The sequence below is a fragment of the Eleginops maclovinus genome, chromosome 7 (genome assembly GCF_036324505.1).
Source record: "Eleginops maclovinus isolate JMC-PN-2008 ecotype Puerto Natales chromosome 7, JC_Emac_rtc_rv5, whole genome shotgun sequence".
Lineage (NCBI taxonomy): Eukaryota > Metazoa > Chordata > Actinopteri > Perciformes > Eleginopidae > Eleginops > Eleginops maclovinus.
Genome location: NC_086355.1, coordinates 14201184 through 14225558, shown reverse-complemented (window position 1 = coordinate 14225558; position 24375 = coordinate 14201184). Strand labels below are relative to the sequence as shown.

General features: G+C 39.9%; 2 protein-coding genes across 4 annotated transcripts; one reads left to right on the top strand and one right to left on the bottom strand.

Moving 5' to 3' along the window:
• The first annotated feature begins 1171 nt into the window (after positions 1 to 1171).
• On the top strand, positions 1172 to 16253 carry LOC134867816 (myc box-dependent-interacting protein 1). 3 transcript variants are annotated; one of them, XM_063888640.1, is made up of 19 exons: positions 1172 to 1499; positions 2308 to 2388; positions 2669 to 2723; positions 2846 to 2940; positions 3608 to 3703; positions 3840 to 3950; positions 4038 to 4130; positions 4407 to 4492; positions 4669 to 4744; positions 5184 to 5248; positions 5892 to 5936; positions 6809 to 6884; positions 7318 to 7440; positions 9349 to 9369; positions 11710 to 12114; positions 12672 to 12725; positions 12953 to 13027; positions 13114 to 13215; positions 13305 to 16253. In XM_063888640.1, exons 1-19 carry the CDS (start codon positions 1413 to 1415, stop codon positions 13404 to 13406), a joined length of 1848 nt encoding a protein of 615 aa, XP_063744710.1. In that variant the 5' UTR covers positions 1172 to 1412; the 3' UTR covers positions 13407 to 16253. The 3 variants fall into 3 exon arrangements, with proteins under 3 accessions (XP_063744710.1, XP_063744711.1, XP_063744712.1); XM_063888641.1 differs by lacking the exon at positions 5892 to 5936; XM_063888642.1 differs by lacking the exon at positions 11710 to 12114.
• Positions 16254 to 16930: 677 nt separating this feature from the next.
• On the bottom strand, positions 16931 to 23668 carry LOC134867787 (indian hedgehog B protein-like). The gene is made up of 4 exons (XM_063888599.1): positions 22824 to 23668; positions 21403 to 21560; positions 21042 to 21145; positions 16931 to 19039 (listed from the first exon to the last, which is right to left on the bottom strand). Exons 1-4 carry the CDS (start codon positions 23127 to 23129, stop codon positions 18303 to 18305), a joined length of 1305 nt encoding a protein of 434 aa, XP_063744669.1. The 5' UTR covers positions 23130 to 23668; the 3' UTR covers positions 16931 to 18302.
• Between the last annotated feature and the right edge of the window lie 707 nt (positions 23669 to 24375).

The window sequence follows — 24375 nt, the reverse complement described above, 5'->3', positions numbered from 1 at the left end:
CTGCCTGTTACTCCCCACAGCAGCTTTGGAGTGTACTATCAGGACCGTGGATAGCTCCCTGCCAGTACCAGCCACCTGTGTCAATATAGAGCTGTGGTTTATTTATAATATTGAGTATACAATTAAGCTTTAAAATATTGTTTGGGTTGTTGTTCACCAGAAAAAGGAAATTTGACTGATGTAGCCAACTTGTAGTAAAGATCACACCATGAATTAATTCTAGCATCACTCGGAACAGCCTGATCTGGTGATGTTGGCAGACTAAATCTAATACTTATCTAAAAAGCTCCTGCTTTCTTTTGTATTGCAGCCGTTGAGCTTAAGCAAACATTATTAAAAACATTCAAGAGATGAATCATAGCTTTGTTACTATATGTTGCTGGATAACATGTTGGCCAAAGGCGCCATCTCCTGGAGAGTTTGTAGATCTAGACATGTATTCATGTTGTTCACCAGATAAAGCCTGTTGTAGCCTATGTGTCAGATAATCCATTGCATCCCGAGATGTGTTTACCATTCAAGAAAAAACACACTATCAGAGCCATGTAGCCTGCAACATCGCATACATTCACATTTATTTGGGAAAGTTTGGTTTATTATATTTTTTAAAACCAAACTAACATCAACATTTACAAATGCAGGAAAAAAGAGAGACTTAGCTACTTTCGAAATCTAAAGGTGTTTTCCTAAGTGTATAAGATTGTTCAATTATTGATTTACTTGATTTTTGAGCTTCCTTTTATAGTGAAATATCGTACTCTATTAAAGGTCCTCATGTCATTTCATGTGTTACGTAATGATGTAATATCAGATTAAGACAGATGGATTTTTAAAACGTTAATAGTCACATGTCTAGAAGGCCTGGTCTGATTTCTTATTATGTTTGCAATGCGTTTTTGGCTACATGTCAGGTAGGATATGTATTAACCATTGATTTGAGACATTGATCATTGAAGACTTGACTACAGGAAAAAGGTAGTGAACCAATCTTTAAGGTAAAAAAAATAACCACATTTCATTGATCAACAAATGTCTTTTTGGGGGGAAATTATAAAATAATATTCAAAAACAGCACATTGTGTTTATAATGTAGCTCGTATATGTACAGACCCCTGTGTGGACGCGCAGCAGCATCTGTGCCTTTAAGAGCATCTCTGACAGCATCCTCTTCTGTCACGGACGCGAATACAGCAGCTCAACATTTGAGAATACAGCTTAGCTTTCTGCATCCACATCCTCCTAGAGATACAATCATAACATCCCATAATTACATTTATCGCCATTTTATTCTCCACTGGACATTGATGAATTTGCCTCAACGGTTGCCGTAGCGGTCCATCCGATCGTTATTGCTCTTATTTCCTTCCTTCCTTCCTTCCTTCCCGCATCCAAAGACAGATCTACGCTACAAGATGGCTGAGTTGAATTTGGGGAAGGGGCTGACCGCAGGAAAAGTGGCCAGCAACGTTCAGAAAAAACTGACGAGAGCCCAAGAAAAGGTAAGACGTGCTCACTAATGTGTAAATATTGGGAATTACAATGCAGGCCTTCACGCCGCGAAGCAGCAGTGCTGCATCCTCCACCACCAAGGCGCAGTGTCGCATCACGACATCCTCATCCTGGGAGCAAGGATGCTGTATTTGGGGATGGGGATGTCCTCATGAAACACATCGTTTCTGGACTCAATGTCATGCAGCGGGCAAGTGCATATTGCAGCGAGATATACTATAACCCTGCTCATAATTTAGCCCATGACTGTTAGGTTTCTGGCATTTTAAATCCCCAATTGGGTATCTCATTGATGGCTTGTCACACAGATGGTGGCTGCAGAAACATTGTTTTTTTTAGCAGTACGATGATGGGTATTACCCATGCTGCAATACGTTCAGTACAGAAGACAAATATGAGGCCTAGTCAATGCGTTTGTTCATGCACCTGCGCGTTGTTGTGTGAATGAATGACAGGGGGCGCTATTCTATCATAATGCATCATTTGCTGTAGGGTGAAATAGAGACAGGCAGAAGCAAACAGATACTGATTAGGAATGTGTGCTTGCCATTGAATTAACAACATGTGACTCATGTGGGTATAATGCATACATGCATACATACACATAGGACTGACAATGTGACTTATTTCTGCTTACCTATTAGAATATGAAACAGTATGTTTATTTTGTGTTCCCATTTATAATTTACATTTTGAAAAACTTGAGGGATCAACACTGGAAATCTGATGAATGGTTTGAGTAAATTATAACCTTGCCCTTGGTATTGTCATTAATGTTATCATGGGTTTGACTGACAGGTTCTTCAGAAGCTTGGCAAAGCTGATGAGACCAAAGATGTTGCTTTCGAGGAAGAAGTGATCAACTTCAACAAACAATATGTGAGTACAGTCCATTGAACGGCACTTCTTAGTATGGTGCCATAATGTTAATATGCCTGGAAATCAATAATGCTGCTGTCCAAATATCATCATTATTATTATTATTATCTATTCTTATTATTATTATTATTATTATTATTATTATACAAACTGAATTTTGCATTTGGTAAAACAGGTTAGCATTTGCTGATTTTAAATGATGTACCTAACAGTTCTAGAATGTGTCTCCTTACTGGGTCGCTTTGTGTTCTGAACTCCGGGTTTTCTGTTTCACCCCAAGACTGAAGGCAGCAAACTGCAAAGAGACCTAAGGGCATACCTGGAAGCAGTAAAAGGTGAAACACACAAGCATGTACTTGCATGTACCAAGCTGTACTGATACAAAATAGAAGAACAAAACAAATACACACCAGCAAATATCCACCCATGTTCTATTAATGTATGTGTTTGTCCTCAGCCATGCACGAGTCCTCCAAAAACGTGCAGGCGTGTTTGGCTGACATGTATGAGCCCGAGTGGTACGGCAAGAAGGAGGTGGATTCCATTGTGGAGGTGAGAAACACTTTTCATGAAGGTTTTTAATAAACAGAGATTGCCTGCATCTATGAGTGTGTGAGGACACAATGATTTCCCTGTAGAGGTCACAGTCACTTTTTCTGTGTGTGTGTGTGTGTGTGTGTGTGTGTGTGTGTGTGTGTGTGTGTGTGTGTGTGTGTGTGTGTGTGTGTGTGTGTGTGTGTGTGCGCGCATGTGCGCATTTGTGCGCTTGGCTCCCTTTAGCTTTGGCTTTGCTAGAGGGTATTTTTTCTCTTGACAGAAATGGCAAGTTAATACATTAAAATCACTTTTGATAATTGTTGAGTAGTGTAGCTCTTTAGATTTTCCTCTGACACTTTCAAGTATATTACTATTGAAATTGCTTTTTTATTAACGGTTCTAATGCGACAAAACTCCCTCGAGCTAGCTGCTGCAAGATTCTGCAATCAGTAAAAAGGGTTTTAATGTTGTTCTTAATTTAGATTACAAACCATGAGCAAAGATTTTTGCAACAGAGCTACTGGAATGTAATAAAACGTGGTGGACAAATAAATCCAGGGGGGCATAATGCTGAAATAAAACAAGCAATAACAGCCTGTAAATGAAAGAGCTACCCAGTTTGTCCTCTTTAATCTCAAATTTGTATTTATTTATGGTACAATTATGTCCATCCATGCTGCAGGACTGCGATGTGCTGTGGACTGACTACCATCAGAAGTTAGTCGATCATGCCCTCATCTCCATGGATACTTACCTGGGCCAGTTCCCTGATATCAAGGTAAACTGTGTGGTCCGTAATTATTAATACAATATAGCTGCGGTAAAACAAGTTCATATTTGGAGGATGAAAACAGATGGTTACTTGCAGAAGAAGACACTTAAGACGAGTATGTGCTTTCCCCTTTTTTGCTCAGGCACGTATAGCTAAGAGGGACAGGAAGCTGGTTGATTACGACAGTGCCAGGCACAACTATGCTACCACACACAAGACCAAGAAAAAGGACGGGGGCATTAAAATCACCAAGGTAAAACTCATTTAAAAACCTGGCAGTACAAGTGCAATTTTCCTAAAGATGAATATCACTCCATCTATTTCTTGGTTTTTCTTCCAGCCGTCGTCCTTGTTGGAGAGGGCCACTCCAGGTTGGGCTCAGGGTATCTTGTCAGCACACAATGTTGCCCAGAGCAGTCTGTCCAGGAGCCAGGTACACAAAAATCTTACTGCACTTTCATTACTTTCTATTACTGCCCATGTTTCCTGCCATTTGCTACTGTTGTATACCTATGAGTGTAACATAAAAATGTGATAACTTTAGACAAACCATGTTAAAGCATAGTCACACCGTGAGTGTCAGGGAATGCTACACACAAACATATACTATGTAACTGTGTGTGTGTGTGTGTGTGTGTGTGTGTGTGTGTGTGTGTGTGTGTGTGTGTGTGTGTGTGTGTGTGTGTGTGTGTGTGTGTGTTTGTTTCAGGCTGAAGAGGAGTTGGAGAGAGCCCAGAAGGTGTTTGAGGAAATTAATATTGACTTACAAGAGGAATTACCTTCTCTCTGGAACAGGTGTGTACGTGTGTGAGTCTCTGGAGAAATTGATTCTCCCGCTGATGGATGGATGCTGTAATTGTGTTTTACTTACATCTATGGATCATTGCTTACTGTTACAAGCTGTTAAACTAAGTTAAGACAATAATGCAATCAATACTGACTTTCTCCCTTTCTTCTGACCCTTTTCTTAGTCGCGTTGGGTTCTATGTCAGCACCTTTCAGAGTTTGGCTGGTTTTGAGGAGAAGTTTCACAAGGAAATTGGCCGGGTGAGTCTTGTGTATAGACCTTTGCTAATGCTGAATTCAGAAAAACTGGGAAACGCAAATTGATTTGTGCTAGATAACAGCTGATGAAGAATGTCAACAGTGCAATATTAAACTACATTAGCAATTGCATACCAAAAACCTTGCAGACATTGGGTTTTAACTGAAAGCAGAGGATTATCCACTGTATTTCTGCCTTAACTTGACAGTTGTAAATGTTCACTATCAGAAATTGGATATTATGATGCAAACAAGCTGAAACAGACTGACACATTTTGCAGCATTTTGCTGATATAAGAGAGAAGGAAGAACACAAAACTAAATGTAATGATCGGTGTCATTTAATCTGCATTGATAGTCCCACATAAGTGTAGAATGATGATGATGTAATGCAGTTATTGTTAGGTATTATATCTAACCCCTCATCTTTCCCCCTCTTCAGTTGGATCAGGATTTGCATGACGTCTTGATTACGTTGGAGGATAGAGGCACGGAGCCAGCAAGCAGGTTAGTTACTTCCAGAATTCTGAAAAGATTCACAGAATTAATCAGCAAGACGTCTTTTCAGCATACAGGTATTCAATGTAATCTACGAATGTTAGCAAATAAAATTCAGGTAACAGTGATGCTATTCAGTTCTCAAAAGTACTGAGATATTTTGTAAATATTGCACTAAGATGAAAACCCATTTACCTTTTGGCAATTCCAAAATATCCCCTAGTCTTCCTGAACACATGTGTTTGTGTGAAACGCTGAACCTCATCAGTCTATCACTGACCGGTCAGTCATCAGCCACCAAAGAAAATACTTGCTTGGTTGCATATTTATGGCACCTTCTAGAAATGGGCAAATATATTTTCAGAAATGTAAGCAAATATTTAAACTTCTTGCAAGCACAAAATCCATCGTGCTTTATGAATGCACTGTGAAGGATGGGAAGTTGAATTAGCAGTGAATTAAGGGGTTAGGTTATTTTTTAACAATCACATTCTTTCCCCCTGTGAGGTTTGTGTACGCCACAAGGTTAAAATACACAGATATGCCGCAGTTATGGATCAAAACACCATTCTTTAAAACATTTCAAGCTACCCAAATACATAAAAAATATGGCATGCATTAACCTGGAGCCATCCCTGAACCCCCATTTCAGAAAGACAGAAACCCGCGGCGCCTCATCGTCAGGAACAAATAGGAGGTAACCTACAGCGACTGTGGTAACCATGGTGACTCAACTTTTGTCTGTCTGTCCGACTGACCTGTCTGTCCAGCTGTCTGTCTGTCAGTCAGTTTGCAGGTTTGGGAAGTTTGAAGGAGAAGTAGTGCTTCGTTGTGACATGAATTCACAGACACACAGATGGGAGAGCTGTTCTCCCAGATATAGCAGTTGAACAGAACTGCATGTTTAACGCTCCACCAGGCAACTCTGTTACATAACAATACAACTGTAATACCCAAGGTACATTGTGATATACATGGCTGGGTGAACACACTAGGCGGCCACAACACCTACAGTAAACTAGCTTCTGTGTCCCTAGTATTAACCCTGTTTCACATACTCTGTAATTTCCAAATTAACATAAACATGCAAGTAATATACCTGGAAGTTTGTGTTGTCTTGCTATTTAAGTGCCTGAGTTTTAACCTCCTTCTGACATTCGACCAACCAATGTACAGAATTGCCTGGTCCAGCATTACATTTCAGGTTTTTCAACTCTTATTTTCTGGGACTGTTTTGTCAGCTTTAGAATATATAAATATCACAGTGAATGCTTCTAACACTGAGCGCTTGCGAGGATTTACTCGAAGCACCAACAAAGCCTGCTTGCATGGGATGGAGGGAGGACACAAGAGGACGGAAGACTCACTTTCTTGCATGAAAGCTCTTGCAAACAGTAGCTTTTGTTCAGACTCTTGTACAGCATGCCTTGTAACTTTTCAAGTTGTGGTAGCTTTTAGCGGCACCTTTAAACCTTTGCTCGACCTTTCTCGCACAGTGTGTGCCTTCCTTGTTACTTTCTCTGTAATGTGTCTGTCTTTGCCCTCTATCTCTCCCTCTCATTTACTCAGTGCGAGTGGAAGAGAAGCATCTAACCACAGTCTCAGGCCAGGAGGACCACCGCCAATCCCCAAATCCCCATCCAAGGTAAACAAACTTAAACAGAGCGAGGCAGTCGCTTTGATCAGCGTTGTATCTCAATTATTTGCCAACACAGATGTGACTAAGAACAGAAATGTGGGATGCATTTCATTTAGGAGACATTTGTAATATAATCAGTTACTTCTGTGCTCTTCCTGCAATAGCAAGTGAACTTATTTGTTGACAAAAATAACATTGTTTGTCTTCTGGGTTTGAGATTTTTTCAATCTGATTTTGGAAAACCTTATGTTTGCAAACAAACTCCATCATAATTTCTAATAATTTAAAAAGATCAAACAACATAATTCTAATAACTTTAGATCGACTTCCCTCTCCTGAGCACCTGTCTGAAATCCTTGTGATACATTTACTTCCGGTGTAAAAAAACACAACTATCCTAAAATTCAGCCCAAACTGAGCCTCTCTCTCTCTGTTTTAGCTGAGGCCTGCAGTCCCCCCTCCACCCAAGGTGACCCCATCTCAGGAGTTGAAAACAGAAAACATCATCAGCATGTTTGATGCTGCAGCTACTCCTGATATCAGCGTCACCTCCCCTACAGAGGTGAGTGAGCAGCTGCTGTCTACAAACAGACACAGCCCTTTAATTTTCCACTCTCCAGCACAGGTCAGAGTCTGGCCTGCCCCTCCTCCTACCTCTGTTATTCTATTTGATTCTATGTTATTCTTTTTGGTTCCATTCTTTTAGTCTACCATATGCTATACTATCTTAACATATTCTAGAATGTTTTGTTATGTTCTATTCTATTCCATACTATTCAATCATATTATATTATTTTCTATTCTATCCAGCCCTATTCTATTCAATCCTTTATCTTTTTCTATCATTGTTCTATTCTCTTCTATTTTATTCTCTTCTATTCTATTTCATTCCATTGTAATCTATTCTGTTCCATTCTATTCTATTAATTATATTCTATCCTGCCGTACCCTATACTTTTCTATTCCATTATTTTCTATTCTATTCTATTCCATTAATTTCTAATCTATTCTATCCTGTTTTATTCTGCTTTGCTGTCTTTTCTGTCCTGTTCCTTGACCCTCTATGCGCCCAGTTAGCAAATGAGCCCTCGTATTCCTGTTGTTATCAGTTTGACAGTCCTGCAGTGAGCAGCCTGTTGGACATGGACCCAGACTCTTTCAGTGCAACAACCAAAGCCTCCACGGTCACACAGGTGGATCATTTGCAGCATGAACATATAGATCGTAGAGACAAGAAATGCCAAGCTTGACAAGAGATGTTATATTGTATTCAGAAATGTTTTAAAGTCATTGTTTTATTGATATATAGAGTCTTGCAATGTGTTTTGGAAGTTGGGCAGGTGATAATGTTTCCTTTTGGCCAACAACATTTCCAGTTGCAGTGCAATGTTTGACTTTAAATATATATTGAAATAAGCTTGATTAGACTGGATACATAATCAAAATCACTTGGTAAGCTTGGCATAGTTTGAGGTGTTACCGGCTTTCTAATTTATTAACGAGAGGTAAAGGATGGCATGATGATCTGTAGAAACTTGCTTTTAGTGACCACTTCTTCCTGCTTCAGCACTATCCACAGATCAGTCATGCCATGAAGACTAAAGCCCTGCTCTGCTCTTACTTCTCTCTCTTCAAAACTGTACAGAATGTGGGTTTAGATATTGAATGGCATAAGCTGTACTTCCTTTATCATACAGATGGGAAACAAATTGTAACTTACATTACTTAGAAAGTTAGATGAAGAAGTACACCTCATGTTATTTCACTCATTCAAGATATGTTCAGCTGTTGTTTGATCCAGGGATGGTTTTTGTTAAGCATTATTATACCTGATAGATGAATGGCATGTAGCCTACTGTGTTCCATGACCCAATTAGTAGGTAACAGAGCCCAAATCAGAACAGAAAATACCGGGAAAATATGACAAAGTTTGGATCCTTTGTGGTTGTGATTTTTCTGTCTGTAGTGATTCATTAGAATTACAGCATTAAAGTGCTAACATTGGTTATATCATTCACAATGTAGCTGTTATTCTTCAAGTTTTACATAGAGAGTACATAAAGTTCAGTAAGTACCCCCTAACTAAAATGTTCAATGCTGTCACAATTTAAAAATTGACAATAATTTAAATCAAAAAAGGGGTTTTGTTGACTCTGAATGTAAATGAATTATATTGTCATTCGCAACAGCTAATTAAAATGTAATTAAACTACAAATAGTTTTTTACATTCTACTCCAGGGTGCCCTGTCCAATAAACACATGACAGTGGCCCTTTTTTTTAGACCATTACATTTAGTACTTAAATCTTTACTTATTACACCTATTATCTTCATTCCTGAGATCTTTTGCTATTGGCTTTTAGCTTTCGAGCATGGGTATTGCAACAATAATTTCTCAGTAACAAGCACACGCAAGAGCTTTCTAGTAGACTTAAGTTATGAATTTGTTACATTCTCTGTTTTTTCAAAGCCTGCAAACTGGGACTCATGGGTAAGCATATCATCCTCATCCTTCTAATGTTCTTAATGTGCAAATTATATAATAGACATTTTGATCATCATCTTCATCAGCATACTATTATTTGACTTCATACTAACTATTCATTCATTTGTCCTTGCCTACATTTTCTACTAATGTAACCATTATACAAGCCCCAGGGTCACTGTGCTTGCTTGACAGGGACTTCTATAATGGCGACTACTGTATAGAAACAAGCTTTTCCTGAATGTATCTCTATTATCTGTTCGTCCCAAATCTGTTTGTGCGTCATGTTTGTGTCTGCAGTGCTTTGATGTTATAACACTAAACATGGAAGTGATTGTTGTGCAGCACAAATAGAACATGGGAATGAGCTTGGGTCAATTCAGTTTCAATTTGACATTTTACACAGTTATATTCAGTATAATTAATAGAGTAAATTGAATACAAATGGTGACTTATGTGCAATCTTCTTTTAAGAGCTCTCTCACATTGCTATAGGTGTGGAATGCACAGTATGTTAACAGAATACTTGATGTATTGTGAGACACCACTGATACAACATAACACAATGCACACTCAATTAGCATACATTTAATTGTAAATGTAAAAATGTAACTGAATCAACCTCCTTTCTTTCTGTTCCCCCTCGTATTCCTGTGTGTTTACATGTCACACTGACAGAACATGTATAGCCTTTACATGATAGCTCCATGTGACACACAGGGTACAGTTTTGTTCTTAAAGTTGAGTGAAGTTGCTCATGTTGTCACTGGATTGTTTCATGGAAATGAGACTGGTCAACTCAGGAGAGCTAGGGGCAACTTCACACAGCCTTGTGACATTCCGACCATTAACTAACCTTTCCGTTCATCCCTATTACTGTAAGAGAGACGTGTCTCAACAAACATACGAGCTTGAGGCAAAGCAGTGATAGCTCAGAAAGGACGACACTTCTACTCTTACAAAGCTTCCCTCCTCTTCCTCCATCTGAACATAGCCGTGGGAATATAAACCTACAAACTACACGCAAAAGATCCAACATCTATTTTCTGATGGGAAAAGGCTGACAGTTTTTGCGTTTCTAGCTTCTGCTGCCACCCTTCCTTATCTTCATTTGTCTTTTATTTTAACCTGAACCTTCTATGAAAAGGTTTATCCTTCTACATCAATCTTCTTGGGTCTCATGGTTATGATGATGGTGATGATGATGATGATGACTTCCTGCTGAACTCCTCCCATCGATGTCAATCAGCATCTTTCATGGCCCCGTTTCTGCTCGCATGTAGCAAAACTGTTCCATATTCCCTTATTGTCCCTTAAACAATATCAACCTAAATAATGCCATCTCCCTAAGCTGTCATCCATGTTCAAATCTTTTAAATGGCCATTCTAGTGGTTCAGTAGGTTTCTGCTCTTTAACTAATCAGCCATTACTTACTTCACTGACAACCACTTTCAAAACAGTGGTGCTTTGAGTGATATGCTTACACCATGCTAACAATAAAAATGCTACCATACTGATGATTAGCATGTTTAATGCTTACCATTTTCACTGCCTTTGTAGGGGGCTAACGGGTTAGCATGAAGATTAAGCCAACAAAAATGATTAGTTCATGGGCTAAAGCATACAAAATCACCAGTATTGTCTTTTAAAGTTTAAACTACCTTCAGTCTTTAACAACTTATCCGTCCTTCTGATAATTCAACATTAAGGGTGCGTGTCCATATAGCGTTTTTTCTCGTAAAAAGTGTTGCGAGTGAGTTTATTTTTATTTTTTTTATCTTGACAACATATCGGCATTGTTGCAGCTGTTGTTCGATAAATAAGCATTTCCCCTTTGCATTTTATTTTCTATTCAACTTACTATCTATCAGTTTTTTCACCATGTGCATCAACCAGATGCATATGTAGGTTGTCTGAAAACAAGGAGTGACAACACCTGCAGCGCTTTCAGCCTAAGTGTTGCATACGCTCTCTCCTCATTGGGAACTACTAGAAAAAAGCTGGTTGATGCTGGCGCTCAAAAAAGCACTATATGGACACTTAGACTATAGGCACCCCTTTATTATCCCTTTAATAACTTTATCTTTATCAATTATTGTCTATCAAATATATTATACTTTGTTCCTTAACCCACTTCTTTTTTGTAACTCTGGCCATACCTTTTTATATTTCTGGAAACCTTTTGTCAATTGAACTGCCGAACCCTTGAATCTGGCCTTAAATCTCCCGTATACCTTGCCTTTCCGTCCCTTAAAATGTCTTCAACCATTTGATTTATGAAATCTATAAGGGTGATATATCTTTTTTGACCTCTGACCCCTTGAAACCTGACCCTTGCCCCTCAGCATGAGGAGAGTGATGCCCAGGAAGAGTACACCGAGCCACATTATGACCCAGTCATTGCTGCTGTAAATGCCTGGGGGGATGATGGTTCGCAGCCTGTCCGCTATGACCCCATAGAAGCTGCCAAAGACGGCTGGGGGGATGAAGGAACAGTACCAGTTTGCTATGAACCCGTGGCTCCGGTTCAGGAGGTAGGGGGGAATGAAGCTAATAACTATCCTGAGGCTGAAGCCCAGGAGGACTGGGGTGATGACGGCGGCCAACCAGGCACAGAGGAGGTGGCCGCCCCAGAGGAGGAAACCCCAGCAGCTGAGTCTCCCATTGATGCTGCTCTGGAAGAAGCCACACCTGCTGCTGCTGCTGCTACTGCTGCTGCTACTGCTGCACTGGATGATGAAGAGGGTCAGGTAACCGGAGAGAGAAAAATGGAGAGATGCATCTGGACGAAAATGGTGGATGCATTGATTTTTGGGAAGGAGGTTTGAGCATGGGGTGCTGGAAAGACACAGATAGTAGAGATATACTGTACGTTGTGAAAGAAAGATGGCGAAATCTTGAGATAAAACAAAAACTAGAATGCATCTGGAACAGCAGCATGGATGCATTTACTGTGACAAAGGACACGTTGGAATTTAATTGCTGAGGGAAAGAGAAGAGTGTAGACATCTGCTTCTCAATACACACAACTAATCCCAGTCACTGCTTATCACTAATCCACCCACATAGTATGCTGGGCAAACACTTTAACTAATATGGTAACTGTGCATTAGTATCCAAGCTTAACGTCTACTCAACATACTTGCTTGTATTAGTCATGCCTTTGCTGTTGAGGCTGTGTGGCTTGTCCTTTTTGTCTGTCTTTGTCTTGTCTGTCTATTCTGCTTTCTACCATTCTTTCCTCCTCCTTGTTTCAAATGTCACCTGTCTCATTCTCTGGTATTGGTCTTTGTGTCTCTGCTCCCAGGGTGAATCTGCAGCAGCTGCTGCAACACCAGAGGAAGAAGCTCCAGCAGAGGAAGTATGTACAAGGGGAAGCACTATAACATTTTACACCCATTCATACAAAATCACTAAATGTTTCTTTATATTACTGAATGGCATCATTCCTCTTCTCATTTACTTCTAAAAGCTATCTCATCCATCATTTTTGCATTTATTATTAGAAAACAGAACTGTACTAAAATAAAACTATAATTTTGTGACATCACATTACATTTCATTGAAAAAAAACGTACATTTTTCTAGACGCCTGAAGTAGCGGCAGCGCCTACAGAAGTAGCATCAGAGCCCGAAGAAATGCCACCTGGCTTTTTGTTCAAGGTAAAACCGGATACAGGATTGAGGACATATCTTTAATAAATACAGAATAAATGGAGCTAATTAATGCTACTATTTATGTAATATAGCTCCTGGTGATGCATGATTACGCTGCCAATGACACAGACGAACTGGAGATGAAGACTGGTGATGTGGTGCTGGTTATCACCTTTGAAAACCCTGACGAACAGGTACACACACACACACACACACACACAGTCACACACACACAACCACACACACAGTTATGTCCATTCATTCATGCTGCGTGTGTTTTAAGGATGATGGGTGGCTGATGGGAATGAAGGAGGACGACTGGAAGCAGAACAAAGAAAATGCCGCTACAGGAGTATTCCCTGAAAACTTCACCCAGAGGCTGTGAGGAAGGAGAACAGGACGTCATTCCAGCTTCCTTTTCATATTTCTCTTCCTCTTGCCTCAATCTTTCCTATCCTCTCTTGCCCTGATATTATCTTTCCTAGGACTTTGGCCATAGAAGCAGAGCTGTCACAGCCCTGGCTGAAATCGTGCATTTCTAAGGTCTGCTACACTGTGCTAAAAGTGGATCTTGGCATTTCTGTGGATTTCTGCCAAACTTTACAGTTACAGAAGTGGCCATTTCACTGGTATCCCTCTTTGTTGTCTTGCTTTTGCTACACCTCACAGGATGAGTTGATTTGAGATTCCTGATCGCGCAAGAAAGATGCAGGGATAGTTGCCTCTGCAATGGCTACTGCTGCAATTGCCTCATATCGTTTTATCTTAGTCATGTCTCATCATTAACTTTCCTTGGCCTATTTCACCAACTTAACAGAGAAAATGTCTTTTGAGCGGTGCTTTTGCTCATCTGATACCGAGAGTACAGTGTAAAATTATGAAGTCAACGCCAAGAGTAGCAAAGTTGCCCTTCAACAAATGTAGTTATTATAGTTATAAGCCAGGCTGACAGAAAGCTGAGCTGAGTCCTGTTTAGCAACATTCCCCAAGGAGAGTAACACGTTGAACAGTAAAAACAAATCCTTTCTGCCAATTATACCCCAGTCACACTGCAAAAATTGACCTGAAATTGACACTCAAAAGTGATCTGTTTCATTTTGAAAAGTCAGCTTTTTGAAAACCAACATGGCTCAGTTCAAAATTTTGTTTCAAAACAAAACTCCTCATCTCTTCCCCGACATGATTTGACATAAAGATGATTTGCTACCACTATTTGTTCACTGATATTTGTTCAAAAAGATGAGTCCATAAACACAAAATAATTAGGAAATGATCTAAGTGACAAAAAGTAGCAATATCATCAACAACAGGGATTGAATTTAGCCACTCATTAATGTGAGTGGGTAGTTGAAACTCATTTCTATTTTTGGCAATGGTCATTTTTAGCCGGGTGTAGCCATTATGTCCATTTGCTACATGCAGCAAGCTGGTAAACATTTCAGATTCTGTGCCAGTATTTCTTGTTCACTGATCCACAATCTCTCTAATTAGTGCTGGGGCTCTGCTGCTGTCACAATGCCTTTTGGAAACATTCAGCACATATTTTACTCCTACCTTAATTATCTTCCCGTGAAACCTTAGAACATGGGCCCCTTGTTGTTGTCTTGGTTTAGATCAAATAGTGATAGATTATAAACCTGTTGTTAAAATCCAAACCAATGCATTTAACTGGCATCTACTTAAATACAGCAGGAATTCAATATAAAATGCTTTAAAACTCCCAACAAAAATACTTTTTACAGAGCCCTATAGAGTAGAAGAAAAAAACAACTGTTTCCATCTTTGACAGTCAAGTTTTTTAATCCTTGATGTTTGACTTTGTGTAAAGTTGTGTGGAATGGGCATGTAAAAAAATCTTTTCAAGGATTTTTTTTCACAAGGGATTCCAAATATGCATTAGCCTGGCTCACCAAAAGCTGGACAAAAAAAAAAAACCGAAAAGAAAAAGACGCTGCTACTGGTAGTATAATAGTAAGGCAGATATGGTTGACCTTAATGCTAATCAAATATATATTAACTGAGCCAGCCTCATTTGAAAAAATGTGCCGAAAACAAATCCTTGCATTTGCATTGAGACAACCTAACTCAAATGCAGATGTTTCAGAATATGCACCAGAGCAACTTCTTTTATTTTTGTATGCTGCCAAGCAATGATTACATATAGCCTAATATATATGTCAACCTAATTGCCAACTTACTGTAGGATGTTATGGAGTGTTTTGTACTTCTGTCAGGTTTACTGCTCTCAACATAGCCGCTTACTGTAGGTCATCAAAACTATCTCACATGCATCCAGTCACTGACTCAGAAGAGATTCACATTGCTCATGATGTTGTTAATAAGTGTGCGAGAAAATGGTTGTGTGCGGTTGTATGTGTTTACGGGTTGTTTGAAAACATAAATTCTTTATCTATAGGCTATTGTTATTGGACGATATATCACCACCACCTACCAGGGAATGAGGTAATTTCGGTTTACAGGAAGTTTTGGACATCTCAAACGTATTTGGGTTTGTTTCCAATGGCTGGTATTATGGTTCCAGGTGTTATTGTGCATTTGTTGTGTATAAGTGTAATTTTGCCAAGCTGTGATGACAGATACATATTCTATAAAGACATTCATATCTGTATGTGAGTTACTGTGAGCATGCTGAATTCCCATGTGTTGTTGTGTGAACACCCTTAATTTAAGACGATGATACTTGGGTCACTTTTGAGGCAGCTGAAACAGGCAATTTTTTTATTTTGTATTATTTATTTTGTTATTCCAAATAGAGGGAGGGTGGGTGGTTATATATATGATGTGTGTTTTTCCACCGCTCCCTCTCAAATCAGTCGTGATTATAATTGCTTGTGATCCATCAGCCTTGCCTCAAAATGTTTCCAGGGTATCGTGGTCCAAACAGACCTAAACATGATTACATGGAGACAGGACACATAGAGAACATTTACAAACCACCAGACTCAGGTGGACACATTTTTGTAATGGTTTTCAGTATTTTAAGAACTTGAGCTGTGCATGATTTTTTCATATGTATTTGAAGAAGCCTCACATGTGAGAACATCACCTGCACATTTAGGTCAACCACTTTCATATGTTTTATTTTTAAACATATGTAATAGCGTTTCCTCTGGGTCTGGTTCTCTATTTGTCTGTATGGATAATGAAGTCTCCTGTGATGAGATATGGGATACGACAAAAAGATTTTCCTGTACCTAACTGACCAATAATAATAAAGATTACATAGAATCTACTTTGGTTTTTGGATCATTTTTTTCTACTTGCTGAATTCTGCTAACCTGCAGGTTTTGCTCACTTCAGGGTTGAGTTCCATTTGTCAGTTTAGTTTAGGAAGGATCCTAATGAAGTGATGTCAGTGCAGTCGGATTCTCTTGAAGCCCAGTCATCCTTTCCTAAGTCCTTTAGAATTATCCTAACCAATATTCCTTATACCCATGACGTTTCATGCAGAGGTCAAGGAATAGTGGTTGGGAAAAAACATAGTAGCTGACTTTTGGACAATTCAACCACAAAACCATGATCTTCTATGCAAGTACTAAAGCATCCAGCAGGGGACGCTGTGTTCAAGGACTTATTCTCCACCCAAAATAAAAAAGCATTCAGGCATCATGAGGAGGAAAGAGGAGCTGTTACTGTGTGCTGCTGTCCGAGGTACTGAAACCAGGCAGCAGCCCACCCTGTAACCACAGCCGTTCATGCTGCATTCACAATGTTCAAGCTGTTGCTAATCAAGACTATTTACAGCGATTGCTCATTTTTATTGCTCTTCATGTATCAACATGTAACAGATGATCAGCACATGTCCAAAACAAATCCAGAGCCTGTCTGTCAGAACAAGCGTAATGTAAATAAAGAAGTGACTTTATAACATAAACAGTAAATATCATGTTTGCCGTCATGAGATCTTTAATAAATATGTTGCCATTAAATAAAGCACAGAGTAGATTTGGTTCATAAACAACAACTTTATGTTTCAAATACAAATTGTAGGGACAGAATTGCCAAAAAATAATAATAGTTTACATTATTTTCTAAAAAATAGATCTTTAAATATTCTCTCCAACGATAGCTTAATATACATATGTGACACATGTTTTTAAGAAGGCATATAGAGAAACGCCTTGGAGCTCCTAGATAGCAAAGTTTGAGTTGACATGCTCAATAAGTGACAACCTGGACAAACACTTATATTATGTTAATATTAATTTTCATTCAGCCATCCATCACATCTGCTGACTATAGCAACAAAATTGCTGTACCTTTGCCAGTCAAGGGTTTAAGTCTAGTGTGATAGATGGAATAAAAAATAAATCAATGCAAAGGAGAGTTATCAAGTAACTATCTCTAATTTAATGTTATGCATAGCTGTTGCTTAATACAGTAGTTGAATACAGCCTGAGTGTTGTGTATAACTTAAGTAGATACTACTGACCGGAAATTGAAAACCTGAAACAATGAAAACATGTCACAAAATACATTTTAAATAAAATAACTGATAGAAAAAACCATGAAGATGTATAGATAAACCACATGAATCCATTTGAGATAATGAAGCAGATGACATACTTTGAAAAACAGATTGACAGCATGGCCATTATTAACTCATGCATTTGCCTTGCATTGGTAATTATACACACAGTGTCCATTATCATTTTTCTGTCATTCAAATATACAGAACTTCCTCCATCATGGTCAAGTTAAATATTATTTTGGAAATGAATTAGAATATACAGTCTCGGCTCGATAAAAGAGAAGTACAATTGACTGCAGGAATGATTTGATGATGACAGAACATTTTAACAATTCCTAACAGAATAAATACCTATGTACATATTAGCTTCAAATCACACCTAGTTCAGTCACTAGGTTTCTCAATTTTCTTCATTCCTCCTCAAATGTATCCTTCATGTCTTCTGTGAAGCTTAGCGCTCCCAAAATGTTTAAAATGTATAAAATGTTCTCTTATTATATCAGTTAACCCCAGTTTGATCTCCAGCAACACACATTTTAAGACATGTAATACAGTACAAAAGTAAAAATGAAATTGATTGTCTTCCTTTTTTCATTTTAACTGAATTTGATTGTCATTTCGGTCCTCTAAATTATCTGGAATGAATGAAATTGAATTTCCAAAAGTAAAAATAATTTGTTGATGTTTAGCAAATACAGGCAAGTATAGTTGATGGTTGTTTATCTGTGCTTTGTGTCTGCCTGAAAAAGGTGAAAGAAGTCATCAGAGTGTAACATGTCACTGTGACTCCTATCTTTGTACTTGCTCGATCCCCAAGGGGTGGAAGTGTCCAGCACCCAATAGCATTTGCCCCAGCCTCTGTAGAAGCCAAGTGTACCAGTGCAGGCCATCAGTCTGAGGTTCTGAGGGTCCGATCAGGCTGTAGAAGAACCTCAGTGGCGCCAGGACCCAGTGGGCCAAATGGTGATTGTCCACAGCAGCATAGCAGGATGCCAGCACACCATTCACCACTATGGACCCATGCTGGGTTAGTGGGGCATACAGCCCGGTTCTCCTCTGTTCTTCTACAAAGGTAACTACAGAAGGTGTAGCCTGTAAGCCCACTTTCCCTTGTGATGTAAGTATGCACTGTCCAGGTTGGACTTCACTGGCAAATACTGTCCTCAGATCTGCTTTCCATCGAGGCCTGTCCTTTGGTATGGAGCCCTTTTCAGCTGTCTCGTCCAACTTTGGCTGATTCTGCTCATCAGTGCAGTCTGTGACAAAGATCAGGTGAGCGGCTGTGAGAGTAATATTAAGTCCTCTGTTGGTGCCAATGATGTAGAAGATCTTTGAGGTGTTGGGTTGGTGGTCCAGAAAGGACAGGACTGGACTGTAGAGAAGGGGGCCACGACCATTTGTCATTGAAGAGGCCAAGACTCGGTCACCGGGGTGAAGGTCATGCATCTGTTTAGTAGCCCCGCCCTGAAGGATAACCTGAGCATCACCAGGGAAACAGCCACCGGTTTTGGCGGCAACAGAATGTTCTGGAGAAATAAAAGAAACAAATGTAATTTGATTTCTCTTTGTGTTAAATTACTCTTATGATAAGAGTAAAAGCACAGAAGCACTTGGACCCTTACAGAGGCTGCATCTGCACATTGTTCTAACAGTTCTAGGGCACTGAGTGATCTATAAAGCAGGCCAGACTTTGACACTGACCCAAGGACAACTTTATCTCAGTGGATCAGCGGCAGATTGTTAGCATATGTATATAATGAGACTCATGTTCAAACTTTGGCTTTCCTGTCTGCCTCTCTCTCTTAAGAACAATATTTCTAAATGCATCCACAATGAAAAAATAAATGTACCACTATACTATAATGAAATAAATGTACCACTATACTATAATGAAATAAATGTACCACTATACTATAATGAAATAAATGTACCACTATACTATAATGAAATAAATGTTATCTTTAAATTTTTTGAAAAACTATATCAACACGTTTGTGTGGGGTCAGAACAATGTATTTTGAATAATAAAGTAACAAAAGAGAAGCACTCCTGGTATTTTGCATATACGATTTTTTGCTGTGAAGTTTGACCCCTCACTTTACTATAACATGTATGGCACACTGACATTGGTATGACATGATAACCAAAATACATCATTTGAAAGGCATGATTGCTGTAGCTCTACTAGGAAATTTTCATTACGCTGCCCAAGACACCACAGTATATAAATTTGATCTTGTTGGAGTTCATCTGTACAAGGTGGCCCTTTAAGACGCAGTGAGTGAGGTGGCAAGAAGAGGTAGTCAGCAAGAGCTAATGGATAACCAGCTGATTGTATCACCACAGTCTGAGCACGGCCCGGGGTCAGAGAAACAGGAAAGTACACAGACTCAGACCTGGGTCTAGATATTGTTTGGATTACAGCAGAGGTTGTGTTTTGAACCATTCTCAATGGTTCCACACAAGAAGGAGCACTGGCACATTGTAATGAGGCTGATTTCTTATTTCTTACTGAAGGCAAAATCTTTTTGAAATAAGAAAAAATATGTGTGTGTGTGTGTGTGTGTGTGTGTGTGTGTGTGTGTGTGTGTGTGTGTGTGTGTGTGTGTGTGTGTGTGTGTGTGTGTGTGTGAGGGTTGTGTTAAATCAGTCTTAAGGCAGCCAAATATTTGTCCAAGGTGTGTGTGTCTGTAAGCCAGAGGGCTGCAGAGAAGGAGGGCTGTGACTGGGAGGTGATAGATAAGACTTAGATAAGAGATCTGAGAGAAACCTACTGAAGGAAAAGCAACAGCAAAACAAAGGGAGAGTTAATCATCTCACAGCTTCTAACCTCAATGGACTGCTAGAATGTAGTTTGGCATCAAATAACTGGTAGTACCAGCCATGGGTAAATGGGTTTCCAAAATGTCTCAAGTTAGAATGGCTTGAGGTGGAATGCGGCCAAGAATTGTTTGCTTAAGGACACTATCTGATTTGAAATACAATTTGAAAAATAAAAGGCTCCAGATTACATTTTAAATGTACAATAGATGTAATCCATTCCATTTATCTTATATTAGTGACTGATCTGTCCGAACATTACACATAGCATAGCTTACATCCATGTCAAAAATGGCAATTTTACACTGGCCTCATCTGCACATCATATGACTATCTAATGTACGATCACAGAGAATGATCACTTTACGATGAGATCAAGAAGAGAGCACAGGTGCAACACCCTGCTTTGATTGGCTCCCAATAGGCCGTACACACAAACACACACACACACACACACACACTCACACACACACACACACACACACACACACACACACACACACACACACACACACACACACACACACACACATAGTGGTGATAGTGGCACTGAAAGGCAAAGTAAACCATTAGTGAACCACCAACAAAAGAATCAACCTCATTACTGGGAATGACAGCTGGCCACAAACACAAAAAACATACAAATACACACACGCACACAAAAAAAACCACAGACACACATGCATACACAAAGCAGTTCTATCTTACCTGACTTAACGCTACAGTGAATGTGGGCTTTGGACTCGTAGTAGACCCAGTCAAATCCAGCTTCTACTGCCAGTCGGGCCAACATGGCATACTTGTTTCTGTCCCTATAAATAAAAACAATTAAAAGATATTTTATACTCCTATTATAATACAGTCAGAACTTGACTGCATACACCAAAAATGAACGGGAAACATACATTTTCCTAAGGACATCCAAACATTCTTTGCATAATGTGATACCTGAAACACAACGTTGACTAATTGGATGACTCATCACATAACTGATAGATTGACTGACTGAGTGACCCATAAGCATTGTAAATTATAATTGGGCTGTTCCCACCACATTATGCATTCCTACCTGTCTGATGTGGTGATATCAACAGCACGTCCCTCATAGTGCAACGAGTCCTCTGAATGATGACCATCCTCATCCCAGCCCTCAGTCACTCTCAGCTTAACACCTGGCCACATGTTCATCACAGAGATGGCTAGAGAGTTTAACTTGTCTTTGCAACGCTAAGAGAGAGATACATGGAGGGAAAAGTAAGAAAGGCTGTTAAATTCAAACACTGATAAAAAACAAGGTTATCGAATGAGAGTATATGGAGGTAACAACCAACTGAAGAAGAGAAAGAGGGAAGTTGTGAGAAGAGTTTGGTGGAATAAGAATAAGGCATCGTTTTAGCAAAGCGGTCATCAAAAAGATGTCCAAGCTCAGGGGAAAATATATATATAATGTGGACAGAGTGTGTGTTTGGGTGTGTGTTTGGTTGAGCAGATAGTCAGAGACATCAGTGAATCCCATTAAGGCGGGGACAGGGAAGTCGGGATCGGAAACAAATGACAGAGAGTGGAAGAGCAGGAAAGGAGTATGAGAGTTACTCAAAGCAAACAGCATGCTCATTAGAAGTGATGAGGGCATACCTCTTCACTAACATACTCAAACACTATGTAGACATGTGGACAATAGCCTTATTATAACAGTGTCAGGTGAATTTTGTCAGGTGAATGGTCAAAGTACACACAACTATCCACGAGTTCTTGCATGTGATGATTTAACAATTTTTCAGTTACTTATGTAAAGCATACGGTCTAAAGCTAAAGGAGACATATTTACACAAGAAATTTAATCTCATTAAAAGCAGATAATTGACAATTTCCATCACTGAATAAATTGATTCATTATTTAATTTAATTACAATTACATTCTAGTGAATTGTGCTTTCTTTTTCTGGACTGAATATGAACAAAGACCTTCATGTGAAACTAAGATTAAGATTGTGGTTGTTAACCAGCATAGACTTTGGTTTGACCTTAAAATAAATTTTGTTTACGCAATCCCCTTGTGTCTAGACTGATTAAATATTGTATAATGATTGAGACTTGTCAACAAAATAAAACTGAGTTTAGGAGTAATAGCAATACTTCAAGGCAATATCAGTAGCTAAAAATAGAGGAAAATCCAGAGGTGAAACAAAGGGCTGAGAGTCAATGAAATCAATCATTTTAGTTTAAACATTTAACAGACAGCAAACATTCAGGAGACAGCTGGATGCAACAGTGTGGCTAATCTATTCTGAAGTAGTGCAGTTATTTCACATTCTCATGACTTTCCAAATTTGACATTGGAAATTAATTTGTTCTTCTCAATGTTGCCAATGAACAGCATAATGCCAGGTAGCCTATCAAGCAATGGCACTCAGGAACAATTCGTACTACCGTTGTGCCTCAGAGGAAGATGTTTACCCCCATGCCTTTCCATTTAATTTCCTTCCTTACCTGGGTCATGAGCCTGTCGGCGCCAGTGTCCTCCTCATCTTTGAAGATAATATCTGTGTTGTAATTTGGTGTCAGTTCTTTAAAGCGCTCGGAGTTGCGCGTTATTTTGCCCTCGGGTCTCCCGCTGGCTCCCAGGGTCTTCTCGGCGACGTTGGGACTGAATTGCTTGTAAGCAAGCGGGATGAGCTTCTTCGGGAGCCGCCTCTTGCCGTACCCCCTCCCCGGCCCGCAGCCCTCCGAGGCAGGTGCGAGGAGGAGGACCAAGGCACACAGAGAGGTGGTGAGGAGGAGGAAGGAGATCCGCATCGCCCCGGGGGGAGGGAGGACTCTCCCTGGGGAGAGAGATGTCTTCAGTACCTCCCCAGCTCAGTTCCCGACTCCATCGTCCGTGACAGTCGCAACATCACGTCCGAAAGACTCGGATAAAAGTCGCTCACCTTGGCAGCTCCAGGCACCATGAGGACACCAAAAAGTTTTTTTAGCAGCTCCAAAAAATGGACCCACAATTGAGAAACTTCGCTCCCTCCGCCTTACAGAATCAACAGTAAGTGTGTAGGCTGTAAAGTCCGTGTATTTAAACAAACAGGTTCAAAGTCGATTTGGTGGGCGAGATAGTTAAAGAGAGAGAGAGCGGTTACTGATATCCAAGTTGCAGTGTTGTGGTTTCTCTCCCTCTTTTTCTTTTGCTGTGTGAAACTGTCACAACACCGGCCACTTTCACCCGCTGCTTGGCTGGTCTCTGCATATGCGACCGGCGTGCAACAAGCTGCAGCTTTCCAGTTGAATTGAACGGATTTGAGTGATCCAAAACGATCTGTTGCCACTTCAGACCGCACCCTGCCAGTCCTGCCCTCCTCTCTTCCCTCTCCTCTCCCTCTCTCCCTCTGTCCCTACTCTGCCACCCACCCCGCCCCTCCCGGGCACAGGGTGCACTGGAGAGTCCTATAGTCCTGTCCACACTGCTGGCAGGCAAGCAGCAAACACAAGCTTTGCCCTTTACTGCTGCCACTTCACATTTCCACTTTTTGTCTTTGCCTGTCTATGCCCTTGAGAGCTCCACATACAGACGACCTCATTTTAGTTTTTGTTATAAACTGTAAACAACACACTATAACAATCAATTAAACCAATACATTTCCTGGAGTAGGCAGCCACCGATGTGTTTTCCCCCTGGCAGCATTCCAATATCAAACAAGATCAAGGGTCACTGGTTGACTGACTGGCTGCTGTTTGGTTGACTGAATATTAATGGGGTAATTTACTAGCTGTAAGACTTACTGATTTCCTGGATTTTTGGCAGGTGGACTAGCTGAAGCGTTGCTTGGCTGAATAACTGATAGAATGACAGTCACACAGATTGTTTGACTTGCTGACTGACAGACTGACTGAATCTAAGATTGGCTGGCTGTCTAGACGATTGCCCTAATTAATCAACATGATTAATAACTGTATGCCAGTTTCCTAAAATGGAGAAAAATCGTCTTTAATTTAGTACCTTTTGGACGTCAGGCCCCCTGGCGCGCTGTGTGTGGCTGATCCCCCCTCTCTCACA